This window comes from Myotis daubentonii, chromosome 3 (assembly GCF_963259705.1).
Source record: "Myotis daubentonii chromosome 3, mMyoDau2.1, whole genome shotgun sequence".
In the NCBI taxonomy this organism is placed as follows: Eukaryota; Metazoa; Chordata; class Mammalia; order Chiroptera; family Vespertilionidae; genus Myotis; species Myotis daubentonii.
In genome coordinates, this window is record NC_081842.1 from 172,911,068 (window position 1) to 172,929,443 (window position 18,376).

Genomic DNA, 18,376 nt, shown 5'->3' on the forward strand with positions numbered 1-18,376 from the left:
GGGTTTTTCAAAATGCTGACACCCCGAGCTCAAAAGGCTCACCATCACTGTCTAGGACCTGAGCCCTCCCCAGAGGGCCATTTTGTAGGGCCCTGCCCCTCTTTGATTGCTTTTGCTTAATTTTCAACAAAACTTAAAGATAAAGGGTTTCATGGAAACCCAGGGTTTCCCTGGCTACCTAAGAAGTACAAATTCTCACCCCCACCACCTTTCAGATTCCTGCTCGGTTTACTTTTTCAAAACTGTATACTGAGCATACTATAGTCTCAACACATGTTTAATTACCTGTTTGTTTATTTTCCTCACTCCTCCTATGTCTCCTCATAGATTGAAGGTACACTTATTAAAACTCCCAGAATCAATCCCCCTGCTTTAGCATGCAAATGAATCTTTGAAGCCCATTAATATTCTAGCTAGGAGACCAGGATTTCTATGCTGATTCTTTTTGAAACATAGTATTCATGTAGCATGATCAAACTGTGTGTGCCATGGGGCAAGGGTGGCAGTTGGGGTGGTTAGAGTATAAATGCAGAAATCCTGTCAGATTACATTTTGGTACAAATGTGTTCTATGCTTTCCATATTCTTTGCCTGTAACTTTTTAAAAATGCAAATCATGTCAGAAGGTATAATTCAAGCTTGTCATTATTTTCCTACGAGTGCAAAAATAACAGATTTCTACAAATATATTTTTGAGCCTTTTAATATACATTACAAATATTTTAAACCAATCACATTTTGTTGTGTGTAACATATTTACAAAACAAAAATATATTACAATAAATATGAATGAATGAAACGGCGAATTTGACCAACAAGAAGCTCTGTCACAACCAGATATTTAAAAGGAATGCAAAAACCTGTTGGTCTGCATATGTTAAGGGTTTTAAGATAAATAGGGCTCCAGAGTTATAACATATTTGGAAAAGAGATGGGGGAACCCAAAATTAAGTTAGGTAAGATTCTTTCTCATTGCTAATTACATAATGTTTAATGATGTTTTAAACTGTGAACAGTGATGAATTACCCAAACATGATACAAAGCTAATATAGTTCTATCATCTCAAAATGTAGGTGGCATTCACATATCCTTTTAATTATTATCATTATATACTGTAGTTCACACAATATCTACAAATGTGAATGAGAATAAAACCAAGTCACAGCAACATGTCTCACATTCCAATTTTAAATAAGACAAGCACATACTGCATCAAACATTATTTTATAATATGTTAATAAATAACACCTAGTTTGTTATGGTTGCCTTGAACAGTTTATAGCTGTATATTTTAAAAGAACATTTTTTGCGAGTTTCACATTGTCAGTAAAAAGTAAAATAGAAAACAAATCCTTTTAACAAAAAAAAAAAAAGGAAAAAAAAGTTCTACATGGAACATAAAGCATTTTTTTCTTTTTTCTAATTTGGAACATAAAGCATTTTGACATGCTGCTTCTCTGGTACAGTTTGCCACATGAAAATTAAAGTAGAAAAAAAATGATTGTCTTGGAAAACAATTTTTGAAAGCTTTTCACAATATTATCATGGGAATCTTTTTGCCCATCTGCTTTGTATATACTATGCTCACTGTCTATGTGTGCACCACAGAGATCTACTACAGTCACAGGATAACAACTGCTTACCTTTTAAAACCACAAACAGCCAAAACAGTGAACTAAAATCCAACCCATTTAAAGTCCGTAAAGGTTTCATTCTTGCTTTGCTTTCACAGATGTCCCTGTGTGAATGCTGTTCCTGTGGATCCCCAACAACTTTTAAAACAATAAACCCCACTGATAATCCAAGGAATTCAATCTACCAACTGGGGAGAGGAACCTAAAAATCTTGACAAGCCATCTGACTGGGTCTGAAGATCAGCCCAGCTTCCTCACTGCAACTGTACCTGTTTGGTTACGAGTGTTCAGTGTTGTCTTCTACGCTCGCACCCCAACCACTCACAAACCTAGAGGGCATTCAGTCTACTCTAGGGATCGGTCCTGATAACTTATGAATGTGCCAAACTGCTTCAGGACAAGCTAAGAACATGTTCTCGGCTAAGCAAAGGGAAGAGCATTAAGCCTAAGGGCAAAATTAGAAGTTTCTTTCAAATCAGGTTGAGTTGTTGTTATGGTATTAAGACTTCTTTCATTAAGCAACCAGTTTTCTAAAGGGATAGAAAGGTAGCAGCCTACCTTTCTGACCAGGATTAAAATTTTTTACAGAGTGGCTATTTTCTTTATCCAACATTTTCACTAATTTTAAGAGTTTGTGGTCATCACTGGATTGTTGTATAATCACTTCCCACAATTCAAGTTCACTTGCATCTGTTAGTCCTCTTGACCCGAAGTATACAGTGTTATGTTAAAGATCATAGTCAATGTCCGTTAAAAAAAAAACACCAAAAAACAAAAAACTCAGTGGTTGTATTCTTGGAGTCTAAAGCCGTTGCGTAAATTATATCTTTCCAAGAAAATCTAAAAACCATTAGTTAAAATCCTTCATGTAATCCTGTTATCATGACTTCTGCTCATTAATCCTATTCCCAGACAATGAGATGGGTGTTATGCTTCTGTGGCCTCTGTTTTCCGTTTCCCCACAATGTGCTGAGGAGGTTCCTCAAAGGGCAGGCTGGAATGTTGTAACTCTGCAAGGTCAGCTGACTAAAAAGTCCTCTCCTGCTTTGGACCTTTTATGGTGGGGACTTGAGAAAACAAACATCCACATTCCTTATCAATGAGGAAGTAATTCACGAGTAATTTAACAGTTTAGTACTGGATACATGTTACTGGAGTTTTTGGTTCATCTGTGAAATCCTCAGAACTGACATACACTAAGCATTAGCACAGGTCTGCAGCAGAGGTGGAAAAGCTCATAAATTAATACAAGGGCTTTGGGCCTTGATTTTCAAATTCAGACCAGGCATCATTGAGCTCCATGAAAATCATCTTTGCATATTGTTCATAGGGTTGCCCAGTAGCCTATAGAAAAAACAAAACACACATTAGATACCACAGACCAGAATTTTATTTATATTAAATTTTCACTGCTAATATGTGGGCTCTATGCTATTGAAATGTTTTTCTATGAAGCCATTTCTCCTCTTACAGCCCAATCTATGTGCCCCTCATTACTGTGACCTCCACAGAATGCCTTCTCCCTAGAAATTCACATATGGTAGGTCAATGAGTAGATAACAGAGAACTTATTGGGCAGCAAAAGATTATTCTCTATTCTCCAGAAGTTTTCCAGAATTATCTACCAAATGACAAAGGATTATGACAGCCTATCTCTAACTGATTGTATTTCTAAACTCCCATTTTCCCATTTCTAAAAATAGCTAAGTTCTTGGAGATCCTAAACTTTAGTCACTGGTGATATTCCTCTGTAAGGAAAGCCCCCATCCATTATTTGTAATATGTAGTTTGATTTTTTTATCCACTTTATAACATTTTTTTAAATACTGGATTTTAGCCCATGAACTTTATTTTATCATATAAATGGCCTAATAACCAGCAAATTAAAAGTATGTAGCTTTGCCTAGCTGGTGTGGCTCAGTGGTTGTGCATCGACCCATGAACCAGGAAGGACGTCATGGTTCAATTCCAGTCAGGGCAAATACCCAGGTTATGGGCTCGGTCTCCAGTGTGGGGTGTGCAGGAGGCAGCCGGTCAATGATTCTCTCTCATCATTGATGTTTCTCTCTCTCAGCTCTCCCTTCCTCTCTCTGAAATTAATAAAAGGGATATTTTTTTAAAAAAGAAGGTATGCTGTTTTAATACATGTTTATAAATTAATGAAATGAGGAGCAAACAGGCAATACAATAGAGTAGGTTATGCTCACTTTGTCTGGATGCACCACCAGCACAGCTCGCCTGTACACCTTCTTCACCTGCTCTGGCGTTACCAGGTCTGCCATGCTGACTGGCTTCCACTTGGTCTCCCCAGCCCACAGCACAGTGTGCATCGTGGACAGAAGTGCTCTGATATTTCTCTCTTTGCCTTCAATCCATTCCAGAATCTGTAAATGCAGGGGAATTAAGAAATTCAGAAGGTCTCTATTGGGACTCTCGGGAATCCCTCCTGCTCCAGCAACATCAAAGTACCTGAGGCCCCTGCTACTCCATGCTGCTTCCTCTACCTGGAAAGCTTTTCCACCTCCACCTCCTGCCTTCTCCTTCTGGTTAACTCTTCATCATCCTTCAAAAGCCTGCTGAGGAATTTCATACTGTTCCCCTTTGAGAGTCTGAATTCCTTCCTCTCTGCCCCACCCCAGAGTGAATTATTCATTCCTAAATTATACACTCCATGGGGACATACCCCATGTCTATCTTGGTCTCTGCTATCCAATTCTGCCTGGTACAGTGTCTGGCAAACTAATATAAAATAAATGCCCCTTGGAAAAAAAAAAAAGAATTTCTCCAGGCTACTTCCTTAAATATGTTTCTATCATAATATGTGCCACCATTCATTGTGATTGTCTGTGTGTTTGTCCTTCCCTGCCATGAGGCAGAGCTGTTTGAGGAAAGGTACTATTTCTTACATAACACTGTTTCTCAGAAACCAAATAACTCTCCTGGCACAGAATAGAGCTCAAAAAGGTTTGGTAAGCCTGGCCGGTTGAGCATCAATCTATGAAGCAGGAGGTCATGGTTCAATTCCCATCAGGGCACATGCCCAGGTTGAGGTCTCGATCTCCAGTGTGGGGCATGCAGGAGGCAGCCAAACAAGGATTCTCTCTCACCACTGATGATTCTATCACTCTCTCCCTCTCTCTCCCTCTCTGAAATCGATAAAAACATATGTTTTTAAAAAGGCTTGTCAAATGAATTCATCCATTTAGACGTTCATTCAAACTATTCATAGCTTGGATCTTCATATTTTGAATAAATGAGGTGATTAAGAGAGTGGGTTCATAACAATGCATCAGCACTGAGCACATGGCAGGAGCTCAGAGCATATTTTTCATTGAATGAATGATTCAGTCAAGGTTAATGATGGCTACTCTCCTAAATGAATAAATACCCTGTACCAACTATAAAACCAAGCATGGTTTAAAAGACAGACATGACTTTCTTTTACAGGAGGTTGTCAGTTTGCCTAATGAACAAAAGTTACCAAGATGGAGCACAAACTTTTGGGAAGGAACATAAAGCTTCTGTGATGTTATGTGAAGAGAAAAGCAAATACAACAAAGGATTTTCTACTGTACTTAAACATGTACCCAAGAATCTAAATATAGCCCTGACCGGTTTGGCTCAGTGGATAGAGCGTCAGCCTGTGGACTCAAGGGTCCCAGGTTCTATTCCTGTCAAGGGCATGTACCTTGGTTGCGGGCACATCCCCAGTGGGGAGTGTACAGGAGGCAGCTGATCGATGTTTCTCTCTCATCGATGTTTCTAACTCTATCCCTCTCCCTTCCTCTCTGTAAAAAATCAATAAAATATATTTTTTTAAAAAAAGAATCTAAATATACATCTCAACAACTGTTCAAATCTGTCTAAAAATGTGTTATTTTTTTTTTCCAAATGACTGACTGGCTGTACTAGTCCTTTGCAGCAGTAACAGATTGGACCCTCATCTTCCAGTTTGTTATAGTGGCAGCATATGTAGTATTTTGTCACATAGAAACTGGACTTCTCCCTCTATGAAGGGCATTCTTATTCTCTTGATGTTTATACGTTCTTCCACTACCTTCCATAACTCATCAACATAACCACTCTTTTGTTTCCAAGCTAACCTGGATCCCCCTGTCCACACAACATCCTCATCTATGAGCTATCATCTGTTTCATCATCTGTGAAATAAAGCAGTTAGAAGAGCTTTAAAAAAAAGAAGAAGAAACATTCTTTTTCTCCAAGTCAAATCTTCTTAGAGACTTCCAGAATCAGAAACAGATAAAAGCAGAATGGCTCTGGTTAAAAGTGGAGGAAAGCACTGCGGAAGCTGGGGACTAGGAACCTGTTAGCTCCACACACATAACCTTGTCATACAGGATAATCACACTGGGCCAGGGACTCACCTTTAATTTCTCAGGATCCATTTCCTTAGCCATTTCTTCCTTTCTCATCTCGGCTATTGTTCGAGGCCCCTTTTTGTCTTTGTGTGCATTGAAGCCTTGACCAGAAAGTAGGTCTTCAAAGTCAGCTGCTTTTTGTTTCCCTTCTGCAATATAATTTTTTAAAAAAATCATTATAGTTTTTACCCTTAAAGTATCAGACCATTGTCTCATAACACTTAGAATCTTCAAGTTGCTTTCACATGCATAAATCCCCTTAATACTCACATTTTCCCTGTGGGTAGAGTATAAGACTCCCATGCTCATTTTATAGATGAGGAAAATGAAGTCCAGGGAACTGAAGAGATTTTTTCCAGAATCATATGCCATGTCCATGGCAAAGCTGGGACTTGAGGCTAGATCATTAGACTAAATCCAATTCCATAATTCTGTTTCCACTGTACCATCTATGTATAGATGAGGGTAATATTGATTCTCCCCCACGCTCTCTCCTAGTCATACAACTCGTTATTATCTATGATGGCACGAAGTCTGGGTCTTGGTGCTTGAAATCTATGCATGCCACCACTTTCCCTCCTATACCCACCCAGCTGACAGTTTTAGTCCATCATAGTGGTCTTTTTCTACAAGTCTGGTTGTGGCCTCAATCGTTCTCATTCTATTTGAAGAGGCAGCCTAGCTGGTGGTGCAGAGACTCTGGAGACAGACTCCCTGGGGTCTGAATTCCACAGCTCTGCTACTTCAGTAATGATACCTTGAGACAAGTTACTGATCATCTCCATGCCTTACCTCATCTGTACAGTCTGTACTACTTACCTCATGGGGTTGTGTGAGAATTGATGTTAGCATTTTAAAGTGCTTAGAACAGTACCTGGCTATTTAAATATTTATTACATTAAAACAAAACAGAGCCCTAGCTGGTTTGACTCAGTGGATAGAGCCTCGGCCTGTGGACTGAAGGGTCCTGGGGTTCGATTCCGGACAAGGGCACATGCCCAGGTTGCGGATTCGATCCCCAGTAGGGGGCTTGCAGGAGGCAGCCGATCAATGATTCTCTCATCATTGATGTTTCTATCTCTCTCACTCTCCCTTCGTCTCTAAAATCAATGAACATATATTTAAAAAAACAACAACACAAAAAACAGAACCAAAACACGGCAGTCCATGCCATCAATGTGCTTCAACCAAAGTTGGTGTCCAAATTGAAACCCATTTGCCATCTCCATACTGTAAGGCGCTCTGTACCCACATTCACACATGTACACATTGACTAGGGATTTTGCCTGTCCTGTTCACTACTGTATCCACAGTGTTTTCTACGCTGAAGGTGCTCCATAAATATTTGCTGATGAAGACACTCACCACACATCCACTCAAAATAAAAATGGGAAGGAAGCCACAAGACTCGTGGAATTGTCCAAAGAATATCCACCGCTCTCCAAAGAACAAATGTGGTGTCACCTGTTCCTAATAAAAGAATCCCTATCACGCTAGTGTTGTGAGAAGGCACCTACGTCATGACCAGTAGAGTGTGGCAGTTAAGAGCAGACTTTCTGGGGCCAGATCACTTGGGACCAAATCTTAGCTCTATCACTTACAAGTTTTATGAATTTAAAAAATTACTTTATCGATCTGTCACAGATTCCTCACCTACAACATAGGGTTAGTTTTGAAGATTATATAAAATAATCCATGAAAACTGTTTAGAATGGCAATCGACACAATGTAGTAAGTACTCAATAAATGTTAGTTACTGCTACTAGGAAAAGTAGGATTTCTCTCCGTGGATTCCGTAGAGGGAAGGGCCTATTTCCTCATCATGTCCCTAAATATTTAATTCCTGGGTATACAAAATGTATCATACCAGGCCTTTTAATAAACTCAAGTTTAACCACCCCTGCTATGCAAAATATTTTTACTCAGCAACAATCCCATTCAAAAGTTACAAATAAAAATAAAAGTAAAAAGAAGCCCATCCAGCATATCCTAGAGCCTTAGCTGCTGACCCATATCGTGTTCTCAGAAGAGAGGGAAAACCATCACAGGAAACCCAATGGCCTCAGGAACATCCGCTTATGCAGCATAAGACTCAATGTCAAAGACAGATTCACTGTAACCAGGACCCAAGGGCACATGTGAACACAGTGCTTAAGAAGTTCCCAATCTTTCTCTTCTACCCCTTCTTTCAAAGGAACGACAGCTTCAAGATCCACCCACCCCTCCACTCATTCACTCAATATTCATTTAGTGCAGGGGTGGGGAATGCCTGGCCCACAGGCCATGTAAGGCCCTTGAAATCATTTGGTCTGGCCATGCCAAGGCATTAGGGGTGAGTTAATTAAATGTTCGGCCAAATATAGCAGGCTAATTTTTAAGTTGATAATTTTGTATGGCCCGTGAGTGGTGTTATAAATATCCAAATGGCCCTTGGTAGAAAAAAGGTTCCCCACCCCTGATTTAGTGCGTATGGTGTGCCAAGCGCTATGCTATGCGCTAGTGATAACATGGTAAACATACACACATCTGGTCTCAGTGTGGGGAGAAACAGACAAGTGAAGCAACAGTCATAAAATGATAAAGCGTTCAGAGCATGGTAAACCCAGGTACTCTAGGCACAGTGTTGGGGACAGGGGTCATGTTAAGTCTCTACAACTGTACGATTGCCTCAGAAATCAATGGAATTATTTTCTGTCTCCTTCTTAGGACATACATACATCCAGGTAGTATGACAACACAGGCCACGCTACAGCCAGGCTCCATAGCATCATCCTTACCCAAATTAGTCGATCCTTTCCCACGTTCATTCTGGACCCCAGGCATGGCTGAGAAGCTCACGTTGTAGTTGGGCCGGTTCTGGGGAGAGGAGTGCGGCATGCTGGGCTGTGGCTTAGACTGTGTCTGCTGCCAGTTGTAGCCACTTCCCTGCTGCCACCCTCCACCCATCGGTTGGGGAGAAGCTTTCTGTGGTGAGCTGAGAGGTGGAAATCCCCCACCCAGTCCAGTTGGTGTGGTGGGTTTGCTGGCAAATGAAGAACTACCTATAGGAAAAAAAAGGGGGGGGGGGGCGGAAGAAATAAGGTAATGCTGTTTTGAGTAGCCTTTAACTCTTGTGTCCTGAGTTATTGTTTGCAGTAGCGTTAGTGGAAATTGCTTTGACTAATAGCACTATTAACCTTCCTAATACTTAAAAAAAAAAAGCAGGTATGTATTTCCTTTAATCCCCACAATGACATTTTTAGGCATGTATTAATAGCCCCATCTTTTCTTTAGATGAACAAACTGCTCAGAGCAGTTAACTGATTTTCTCAGAGTCACACAACCAGCAAGCGACAGAACAGGGATTTGAATCCAAGCCTTTGACTCCACGCCAGAAGAGCCTGGCTCTCCCCACTGTGCCTTCCTCTCTTCCATCCCATCTTCAAAGCAGATTCTATTTCTTGACTGGACTAAAGATTACCAAATAATAAGAACAGGAAATAAAACAAAATATGTTCACTCATTAAGGTGCTATTTAAACTTCGACGGTCAGGATTAATCATTATTTGTTGAAGTACAAGCGTGGTTAATGCTCAAGAGTAAACAAATATGTTTTGAAATTTCACGAGTAGGTTTCAATTTCACACTACTTGGATTTCATTGCAGGAGAGTAAGCACCGCCAACTTTGAACAGAACAAAGGATCTTATTCAACCTTTTAAACATGATATTATTTTGTGCCAGGAATTTAAGTAGAATCCTGATTCCATAATCCCCTAACTTAAAAGTATTCACTGAATACATGGTGGGCTGTTTCTAAAATAGAAAGACCAGTTGTGGCTTGTGTTTAAAGAGGTAAAATGAGAAACTGCCAGTTGTAGTTGTGATCTCCTGGGACCCTTTCATGCACCAAACCCAAAGAAACAATGACAATAAAATAACTAACATTTCAGAGCTCTTTAGAGTTTACAAAATATGTTTATGTATATTATTGCCTTCGGTCTATGCAACACCCTTAGGAGATAGGTAGTACCATTAGTCCTGCATTAAAGATGAGGAAATCAAGCCTCAAAAAGGCTTACTAATGTACTCATAATCACACAGGTAGTCAACGGGGCTGGGAATTGTCACACACATCCTACCTCCAAATGTCATGCTTATTGGCTGCACCCAAATCCCTAATTCCTCCCCACATTTCTGAGCTTTTCACTATAGTTCATCCCTTTTTTACTCTTTCTTCTTTCTATAGACATTTTCCCTCTATTATGATCTGGGATTCCTCCTTCTTTCCCCACTGGGAATATTGTATTATGGTCACTGGACTTGGAGTCAATCTGAATTGTAGTCTCAGCTCTGTCTCTCATTCACCCATTCAATATTGCATTTATTTATTTATTTATTTATTCATTCATTCATTCATATATTCATTCATCAGTGTTTTTTGAGCATCTACTATGTGCTGGATCCTGCCTGGGCACTGGGAACGGAGCCAAAAACAATCTATAGAGCATCCTTTCACTTCTGAAGCTCTGTGAAAAACTTCACCTCTTTTAGCGCCAGACCCCTCATCTGTAAAAGCAGAATTACATATATATCACAGGTATACTGTAAAGACACAATGCTAGGCATTATACATTGTAACATAATGGAAGTGCATATGCCCAGCAAGAGTGAGCACACACTAGTACATGATAAGGGCTCAATAAATACTAGGTAATAGGAAAGGTCATGACAGGGCATATACTCTGAAGCTTGGGATTGGCCCCTCTCAGGCTGTAACTCAGAGCATGAAGCATCTCTTCATGAGCCCTTGGGCCCCCCTGCCCACAGGACATCAACATAATACACACCTTAGGCTGGATATTCATTCTACACTGAGATTTCATTTTATATTTCAGGGATGCTTACTATCTACAGTGGGGCCTTGACTTACGAGTTTAATTCGTTCCGTGACGGAGCTTGTAACTCAAATTACTCGTATGTCAAATCTTAAAGTGAACGAGTGAGACACGTGATGCTGGGCTGATGTTGTGGCGTTCACTGTGATGTTTGCTGCGCCAACTAGTGGCGGGGTATCTGAAACTGGCTTGTAACCAGAATTTTAGCTCGCAACTCAAAGCAAAAAATCAGCCGAGAGACAGCTCGTATCTCGAAAAACTTGTTAGTCGGGACACTCGTAAGTCAAGGCCCCACTGTATATATATAAAATAGAGAAATATGCTAATTAACTGGGACGCCATAACAGATCGATTGGACAGGTGGAGGTTGGGCAGGGCAGCAGGGGCCTCTGTGCACCTGCCCTGGGGGAGGGCCTGATCAGCAGCGTTGTCTGCTTCAACGGCCAGAGAGGGAGGCAGGGCCGGACTGGCAGGGGCCATGGCTGCTGCGGGGCCTGGGGAAGGAGGCAGGGCTGGACCGGAGACTCGAGGGTGGGCAGTGCCGTGCGATTTCAAATCATGTGCAGGGCTCCTAGTCTTTTATAAAAGCCTAAGCGACCATTATGATCGGACGACCAGACTACCGGGTGGTAGCTATGACGCTCACTGACCATCAGGGGGAAGATGCTCAATGCAGGGGCTGCCCCCTGGTTGTCAGTGCACTCCCACAGCCAACCTCCTGCAGCCAGCCAACCTCCCGAGGTTCCTCCCTCCCCCCACCCTCCACCCCCGCTGCCATCGGGCCCCCATCGGGCCCCCATCCGCCTGATTGGGACTGGGCGAGATGGCCCCAATCACCCAGATTGCCAACCAGGTTGAGGGACCCCACCCATGCACAAATTTGTGCACCAGGCCTCTAGTATATGTGTGTGTGTGTGTGTGTGTGTGTATATATATATATATATATGAAAAATCCAGTAAATACGGACAAGCCTAAAGAATTTTTAAAGCCTTCCATATTCCCATAACATTGTCATTTATACATTCATTTCTGAAACACTGTTGAACATTTTCTACCTGCTAGGCTGCAGATACAGTGGTAAAAGGCTGATGTTGACCCTGCTTTCAAGGGGCTTATCAACAGGGTAGGACTTTCTAATGTCTACCCTTCCCGAATATCTCTACCCATGTTCAACAATTCTAAGTTTTAATGCTACTAAAGCAGAGAACTCACAGAAATACAAAGAAGCAGCAAAACCCAGAGGCCACTGCTATCCTCATTAAAAGCTAAAGTATGGTTGACAGCCTTAGTTGTGCATTAGGATCACCTGGGGTGCTTTTTAACTCCTTATTCCCAAACCACAACCAGATCAATTAAATTAAAACATCTAAGTGAGGAACTAAGGTATAGGTCAGTGGTTCTCAACCTTGGCTGAACATTAGACTCACCTGGGCATCTTTTTAAAATCCCGATTTCTGGGCCTCATCCTCCGGAAATTCTGTTTCTTTGTTATGGGGTGGGGCCACAACATTAGTAACAAAGAAACAGAATTTCTGGAGGATGAGGCCCAGAAATCAGGATTTTAAAAAGATTCCCAGGTGATTCTAATGTGCAGCCAAGTTTGAGAACCACTGGTATAGGTGTTTGTATCAGAATTGTTAAATGTGCAAATACCTTAAAGAGAAGAACACTGTTTTTTGTATTTTCTAGATTGCAGGTATAGCTCTAGCCAGTTTTCTCAGTGGTTAGAGCCTTGGCCCAAGGACTGAAGGGTCACAGGTTCGATTCTGGTCAAGGGCACATACCTCAGTTGCAAGCTCCATCCCTGGCCCTAGTCAGGGCAGGTTCAGGAGGCAACCAATCGATGTGTTTCTCATGTTTCTTTCTATCTCCTCCCTCCCTTCCACTCTCTCTATTAAAAAAAAAAAAATCCATGGAAAAAATTATCCACAGGTGAAGATTAACAGAAATAAATAAATAAATAACTTGCAGGTATATAATTTGGAATTATAATTTTTACTCTAAAATGATTATCTAGGAGTCAAAAATTCTAGCTTATAACCCTTGCACATACACTTGTTCATTGTGTGGCTTTAGGAAAGTTACTTAACTTTCCTAAGATATGTGACTAGAAAGAGGGAGAAATTTGGGAGACCAATTTCTCCAGCAGTTGTAAAAATTACTGCATTTCAAAATTGGCAGAGAACTCTTGAACTCCTCCTAGTAGATTTGGTACAGTGATATGTGTGTAGCTATTCGAAACTGTTTTTGTTATCTGTTAATATTGCGATCCAGGGAAAAATAAGAGAAACATATACAACAGGGCAGCGGTTCTCAACCTGTGGATCGCGACCCCTTTGGTGGTTGAACGACCCTTTCACAGGGGTCGCCTAAGACCATCCTGCCTATCAGATATTTACATTACGATTCATAACAGTAGCAACATTACAGTTATGAAGTAGCAACGAAAATAATTTTATGGTTGGGTCACAACATGAGGAACTGTATTTAAAGGGCCAGAAGGTTGAGAACCACTGCAATAGGGGAAGACAAGGAAGAACCCTGTGGAACCGAATGAAAGCCTATATATGAATATCCATTCATCTCCTATATCTTCTGAAAGGTAGAGAATGACACCCACTTAGTACCAATGAACATACTCAGTGTACAGATTTTGGTTTCTAAATACCATTCCCCACGAAAGGGAGTGAAGATACTTTGGAGAATGACTGATTCCAGAACTAGGGTATAAAAAGGTCAGGACAAGCCTGGAACATCTTGTTGTACTATAAAGAAAGTAAGTTCTCATGGAATCTAGTGAAAAGGGCATAGAAGCCAGAGCAAAGAGGCTTTAACAAATCAAATCTGGGACAATGTGAACATTAAAGGAAATAATGACAGTAATGAATGATAACCCAATGAATCAAAAAAATCCGTTAGTCCATTCTGATGTGAGGGAGAGGGAGGGAGAAAGGGAGAAAGAGAGAGAGAAAAAAGAAAATTATTTTCTTTATAGTAAAATGCCAATTAATAAATGTAGAAAGAAAGAAAGAATCAGAAGAATCACAATTTTGCAAGTATCATAACAATGACTACTTCAGAAAAGAATCATTAATGAATGCTAAAATAGGTGGGTAAAGTCAGGTGGAGAATATAATCTTCTCTAATAGGATTATCTCAAATAGGATAGCCTCAAATTATCTCTGCAAGATTACTCATTAATTACAAAGAGGAAAATTATAATTTTATAATGAAGGAAACTGGCGGACATCACCTTAAGCAAGTCATTAAAGTTAACAAATTGAGACTTGCTTAATTGGCCTGTGCCCTTCAAGTTTCAATGTCATAACAGGCAAAGAAAGGTTGAGGAATGATTCCAGATTAACAATGTCTAAAAGGACATGAGAGCTAAATGCAAGACATAATGTTGGATTTTAAAAAGAACCTCCTACAATGGCCACTCTTCATCTACAAAAGGAGGATTATAATAGCCTCTACTTCAAAAGATTATTGGGAAGATTAAATAAATTTATATATGTAAAGCACTTAAAATAGTGCCCAGCATATAGTAAATCCCCCAGTAAACAGTTATTATATTATATATTTATTCACTTACTATTTATTTACTTTTCTAGAATATAAGCTTTAGAAAACAGAAATTTTGTTATTATTGTTTTTGGTGGTTGTTTTTTTATTAAAACAGTATTAGCATATTGAAGACACTAAGTAGTTGTGAAATGAATAAATGGGGGGAAAATGAACACCTAATGATGTTTGATTTGAGGTAGAATTTCACCGGATATTGTTATTTAAAATTTTTTAAATTACATTAGGATACAAAGAAGGGAAAATAATTTTGAGAGTTCTTAAAAAAATTCTAAAACATATATAAGGAAAAGTCAAGAATCTGATCCAATTACTGTCAAAATGGTAGCATGCTCTCATTCCCTGCAGACAATTTGGCTCTAAATACCCCAGGGCTTTCTGAGAACCTGAACCATCCACCTGGCTAATTTAAACCTTGGTGTCAGGGCCCATCCACCCTTGTTTAACAGCTCTGCACTGCCCAGAGGAGGAAGGAAAAGGGGGGGAGACAAGGCTTCAGAACATCCAATGAACTGCTCCTTGCAAAAAATGCTTTCTTGGTGAAATAGTCTGAGAATACTTCAAACTGTATACCTTTTGGGAAGCATCACTATGACCGTTTATTCCCAGAAGTTTTTGCAGTCATCAAAGTCCACCGAACCCAGTGTTTCCAAAATTACTTGCTCATGTAACACTTATCCTCTAATAACAATGAGCACACGATGAAAACCACTTTGAAAATACTATACAGAGAGTCTATTTTTTGTATGTAGGTGATGGCGAGAAGGGGGATACCAGTGTAAGGACCTCACTGGTAACATCACAAGAACACCTATGCACAGCTGGCCCCAGGGGGCTCAAATCCACCTGACCAGTCTCACCGCTCACATTTCCCTACACTCTTGCTACTTTTACTGCAAACTCTGTTGTCAGATGCTCCTAGAAATTCTAACTTTATTCATCCTACTAATCCAAAATGGATCAATAGGAGTTAGTTAGTGGGCTGACTACTTAAAGCCTATTTTTTGCGTATGTGTTTAAAGCCAATCTCGGGTTTAGAGTGGATATCCTTAAGAATATACAACATTTTAGGTACCAGCTTATTATAACACTAAGGATTTAGATTTGAGGTTTCTAGCCATAAGTAAATTTCTTAACCTGTTAAGTTTATACCTAGTGTCCCAAGATCAGCAAAAGGATCCAGAGTCTGGGGTTTGTTCTGATGGGTGGGAGTTCCATGTGAGGATCCGGTGGGGCTGGTGGCAGCTGACTTGCTTCCCATTCCAAAACCTCCTGAAAAGGAATAAGATCATTGAAAATGAGTTAGTTGTCTAAGGTGTAATTCTGAATTTTGTCACTAAGGGTAAATTAGGATAGGATTTGGAAATATGTTAGAAGTTGGTAGACCCTGTTTTTCTGAACTTAAGTGAATAGTGTCCTGGAGCAGAGACAGGGCCCCAAAAAGGCATATATGTTGCTTCTTGGCCACACCTGTGAACTACTATGTCCAGTGTTTACCTTTCCTGTCATCTGACTTCATTCTTTTTATGAGATTTGTAGTCAGGCCTGGATCTGAATTCTGTCTCTGCTATTTAATGAATGAGTGGCCTTGTGCACACTGTTTAACTTCTCTGAGTTTCAACATTTTCTCGTTTGTTAAGAAACAGGAACTGCTTCAGAAAGTTGCCATGATAAGCACATTGTGTGTGTGTGTGTGTGTGTGTGTGTGTAACTTACACAGTGCTGTGAATGCAATCACACAAGTTGGCTCTCAATAAACACCATCTCGCCATGAGAAAGAACTTATTTATGAAATCACAGACAAATCCAGCCCTGAAACAAGTCCTTTGTGAGGAAGGAAGACCATCCAAATTATTTAGCAGCTACTCTGCACTAGAAATTTTCAAATAAGTTATTTCACTTAAACTATACAACTATGTGGGACAAGAATTATGGATCCCACTTTGCAGATAACAAAACTGACATTCAGACTTGTAAAAAAAAATCCAAGAACTTCTAAGTGGCAGAGTTAGATATATACCCAGATCTGCTAAATTCTAGCATCAAAACAGACATTCAGCAAATGAGACTAAGTAAAATAACATGTAATACATGTTATCATGTCATTACCATGTCATCAAATGCAATGGGAAAGTTCCACAAGAATATAAGTCTTTAGGAAAGATCAACACAAATTACATAGGTGGGCTATAATACTCTGTAAGTACTCACTTCATTCTGGGTGAACAGTCATGCTTTAGCAATTGGTTACATATGCATATGAATAGCCTGCTGACCTTTACCTGGTTTAGCCTGCCAGTCCCAACCTCCTGAAACATCTGGCTGAATATTCACAGCAGGTGTACTCGAAGCTAAAAATCAGGAGAAAAAAATAATTAAGAAATGACAGCTCAGAACCTGCCTTTCTAAATTCATGTAGGAAAGTGCTATGCCGTCCATGAGATCTGCATGGCCTCCCAAGGTCTCAAGGGATCCTGAGCTCTCAACACATTTTGAAGCATTTGATAATTTGTGCATTCCTCCTTGGAGACTTCCATGAGGGTTGGTAAAAGCCATATAAGTATCCCCCAAAATGTATACACAGTTTAACAGCTGATAGCTCAACTGATTTTTTTTTCATATTTAACCCACTGGAATTAATAATGGCAGCCAAAATGTATGTACATTACATTTTTTTAGTATATTGTCTACCTCTGCCCCTTCTTTGGCTCACTTTTATTTTACCTCCATATCCACCACACACTTTGAAATATAACTGTGCATAGTCTGTCTTCACTAAATTGTGAGTTCCTTGAAGGCAGGAACGACCTGATTCATCAATGTGTGTCCCACTTCTATAGTTATCTGGAAGTCAGTGGGCAATAAGAAAAGATGAAAAAAAACCACAACTCAATTTGTCTTCAGTTGGCATGAACAAGCGTATGAGAGGCACAATCAACTTAGAACTGAACTTTGGTTTTCTTCTTTGCTGTGACATGAATTGAGAATAATCAGTCTTTCAGAGCACATATTAGGCACTGACTGTATGTCATCCACTATGCTCATGTTAGAGGTGTATCTATTGTCACTCAAAACAAACTCCTTACAGCTCCCACTCAAAATAGACCCCCCTAGCACCTCTAAAAACTGCAAATGTAGAATTTAAAAATGTTTAGCTAAAGAGAATCATGTGTATACAATGTATACACATTGGTACTAAGTTTTTTCTGAATCTACAAAATCCAAATAAGAAACAGGATGTCATAAGAATTTCTTTCTAAGGCACTTCTAAGTTCTGTCCATAAAATCAGTGAGTAAAATGCAAATACTAAACATTGCAAGTTGGATTTAATACATACCCTCATTCATCACAATGACCACACCACCACCACTACCACCACCATCACCACCACCAAAAGAATCATGAAATCACCAAGATTAGCATTACGAAGCCTTATATTTTCTTGTTTGCTTAGTATAAACCAAGATGTCTTCTACCTTCCCATCACTAAGTTAAAAAGAACATGCCATTATCAGTAATTACAGTTCTTTCCTTTCTATTCTTATTCCACAGTAATCCCTGAAAACTGAGGTGGAAATTAGACCATTTTGCCAACCCTTGCTGTCTGACTTCCTTTACACTCTGATCTTAGTGTTACATCCAACTAGGATGTAGAACTGGGTGTCAGAATTTCAACTTTATTACTAATCAAACCCAAAAATCCTTATGCAAGGCACCATGCCAGGGAATAGATAACTAAAAGACACATTGCCTATTTTCAATAAACTTAAAATCTTTTGGAGATGGAAATACATAAATTAAAAGGTAATTACCTAATACTTTTATTCTCCATCTTGCCTTTCATTATAGTTATTTGTTTATTTTTTCTTCTAACACTATACTCTAGTGCTTATTCTCTTT

At 39.7% G+C, this 18,376-nt stretch overlaps 1 protein-coding gene across 7 annotated transcripts in view; it reads right to left on the minus strand.

The window, feature by feature from the left end:
• Nucleotides 1–686: 686 nt before the first annotated feature.
• DNAJC6 (DnaJ heat shock protein family (Hsp40) member C6) overlaps nt 687–18,376 on the minus strand; it is a 130,189-nt gene continuing 112,499 nt past the window's right edge. For 5 of the 7 annotated variants that reach the window (XM_059689277.1, XM_059689281.1, XM_059689279.1 and 2 more), the window contains 6 exons: nt 16,758–16,826; nt 15,613–15,747; nt 8,791–9,054; nt 6,020–6,162; nt 3,842–4,018; nt 687–2,978 (listed from right to left, as the gene is read on the minus strand). In XM_059689277.1, coding sequence (XP_059545260.1) covers nt 2,877–2,978; nt 3,842–4,018; nt 6,020–6,162; nt 8,791–9,054; nt 15,613–15,747; nt 16,758–16,826 — 890 coding nt within the window. In that variant the 3' untranslated portion in view covers nt 687–2,876. The remainder of the gene's footprint in view (nt 2,979–3,841; nt 4,019–6,019; nt 6,163–8,790; nt 9,055–15,612; nt 15,748–16,757; nt 16,827–18,376) is intronic. The other 2 variants (XM_059689280.1, XM_059689276.1) reach the window with 1 other exon arrangement.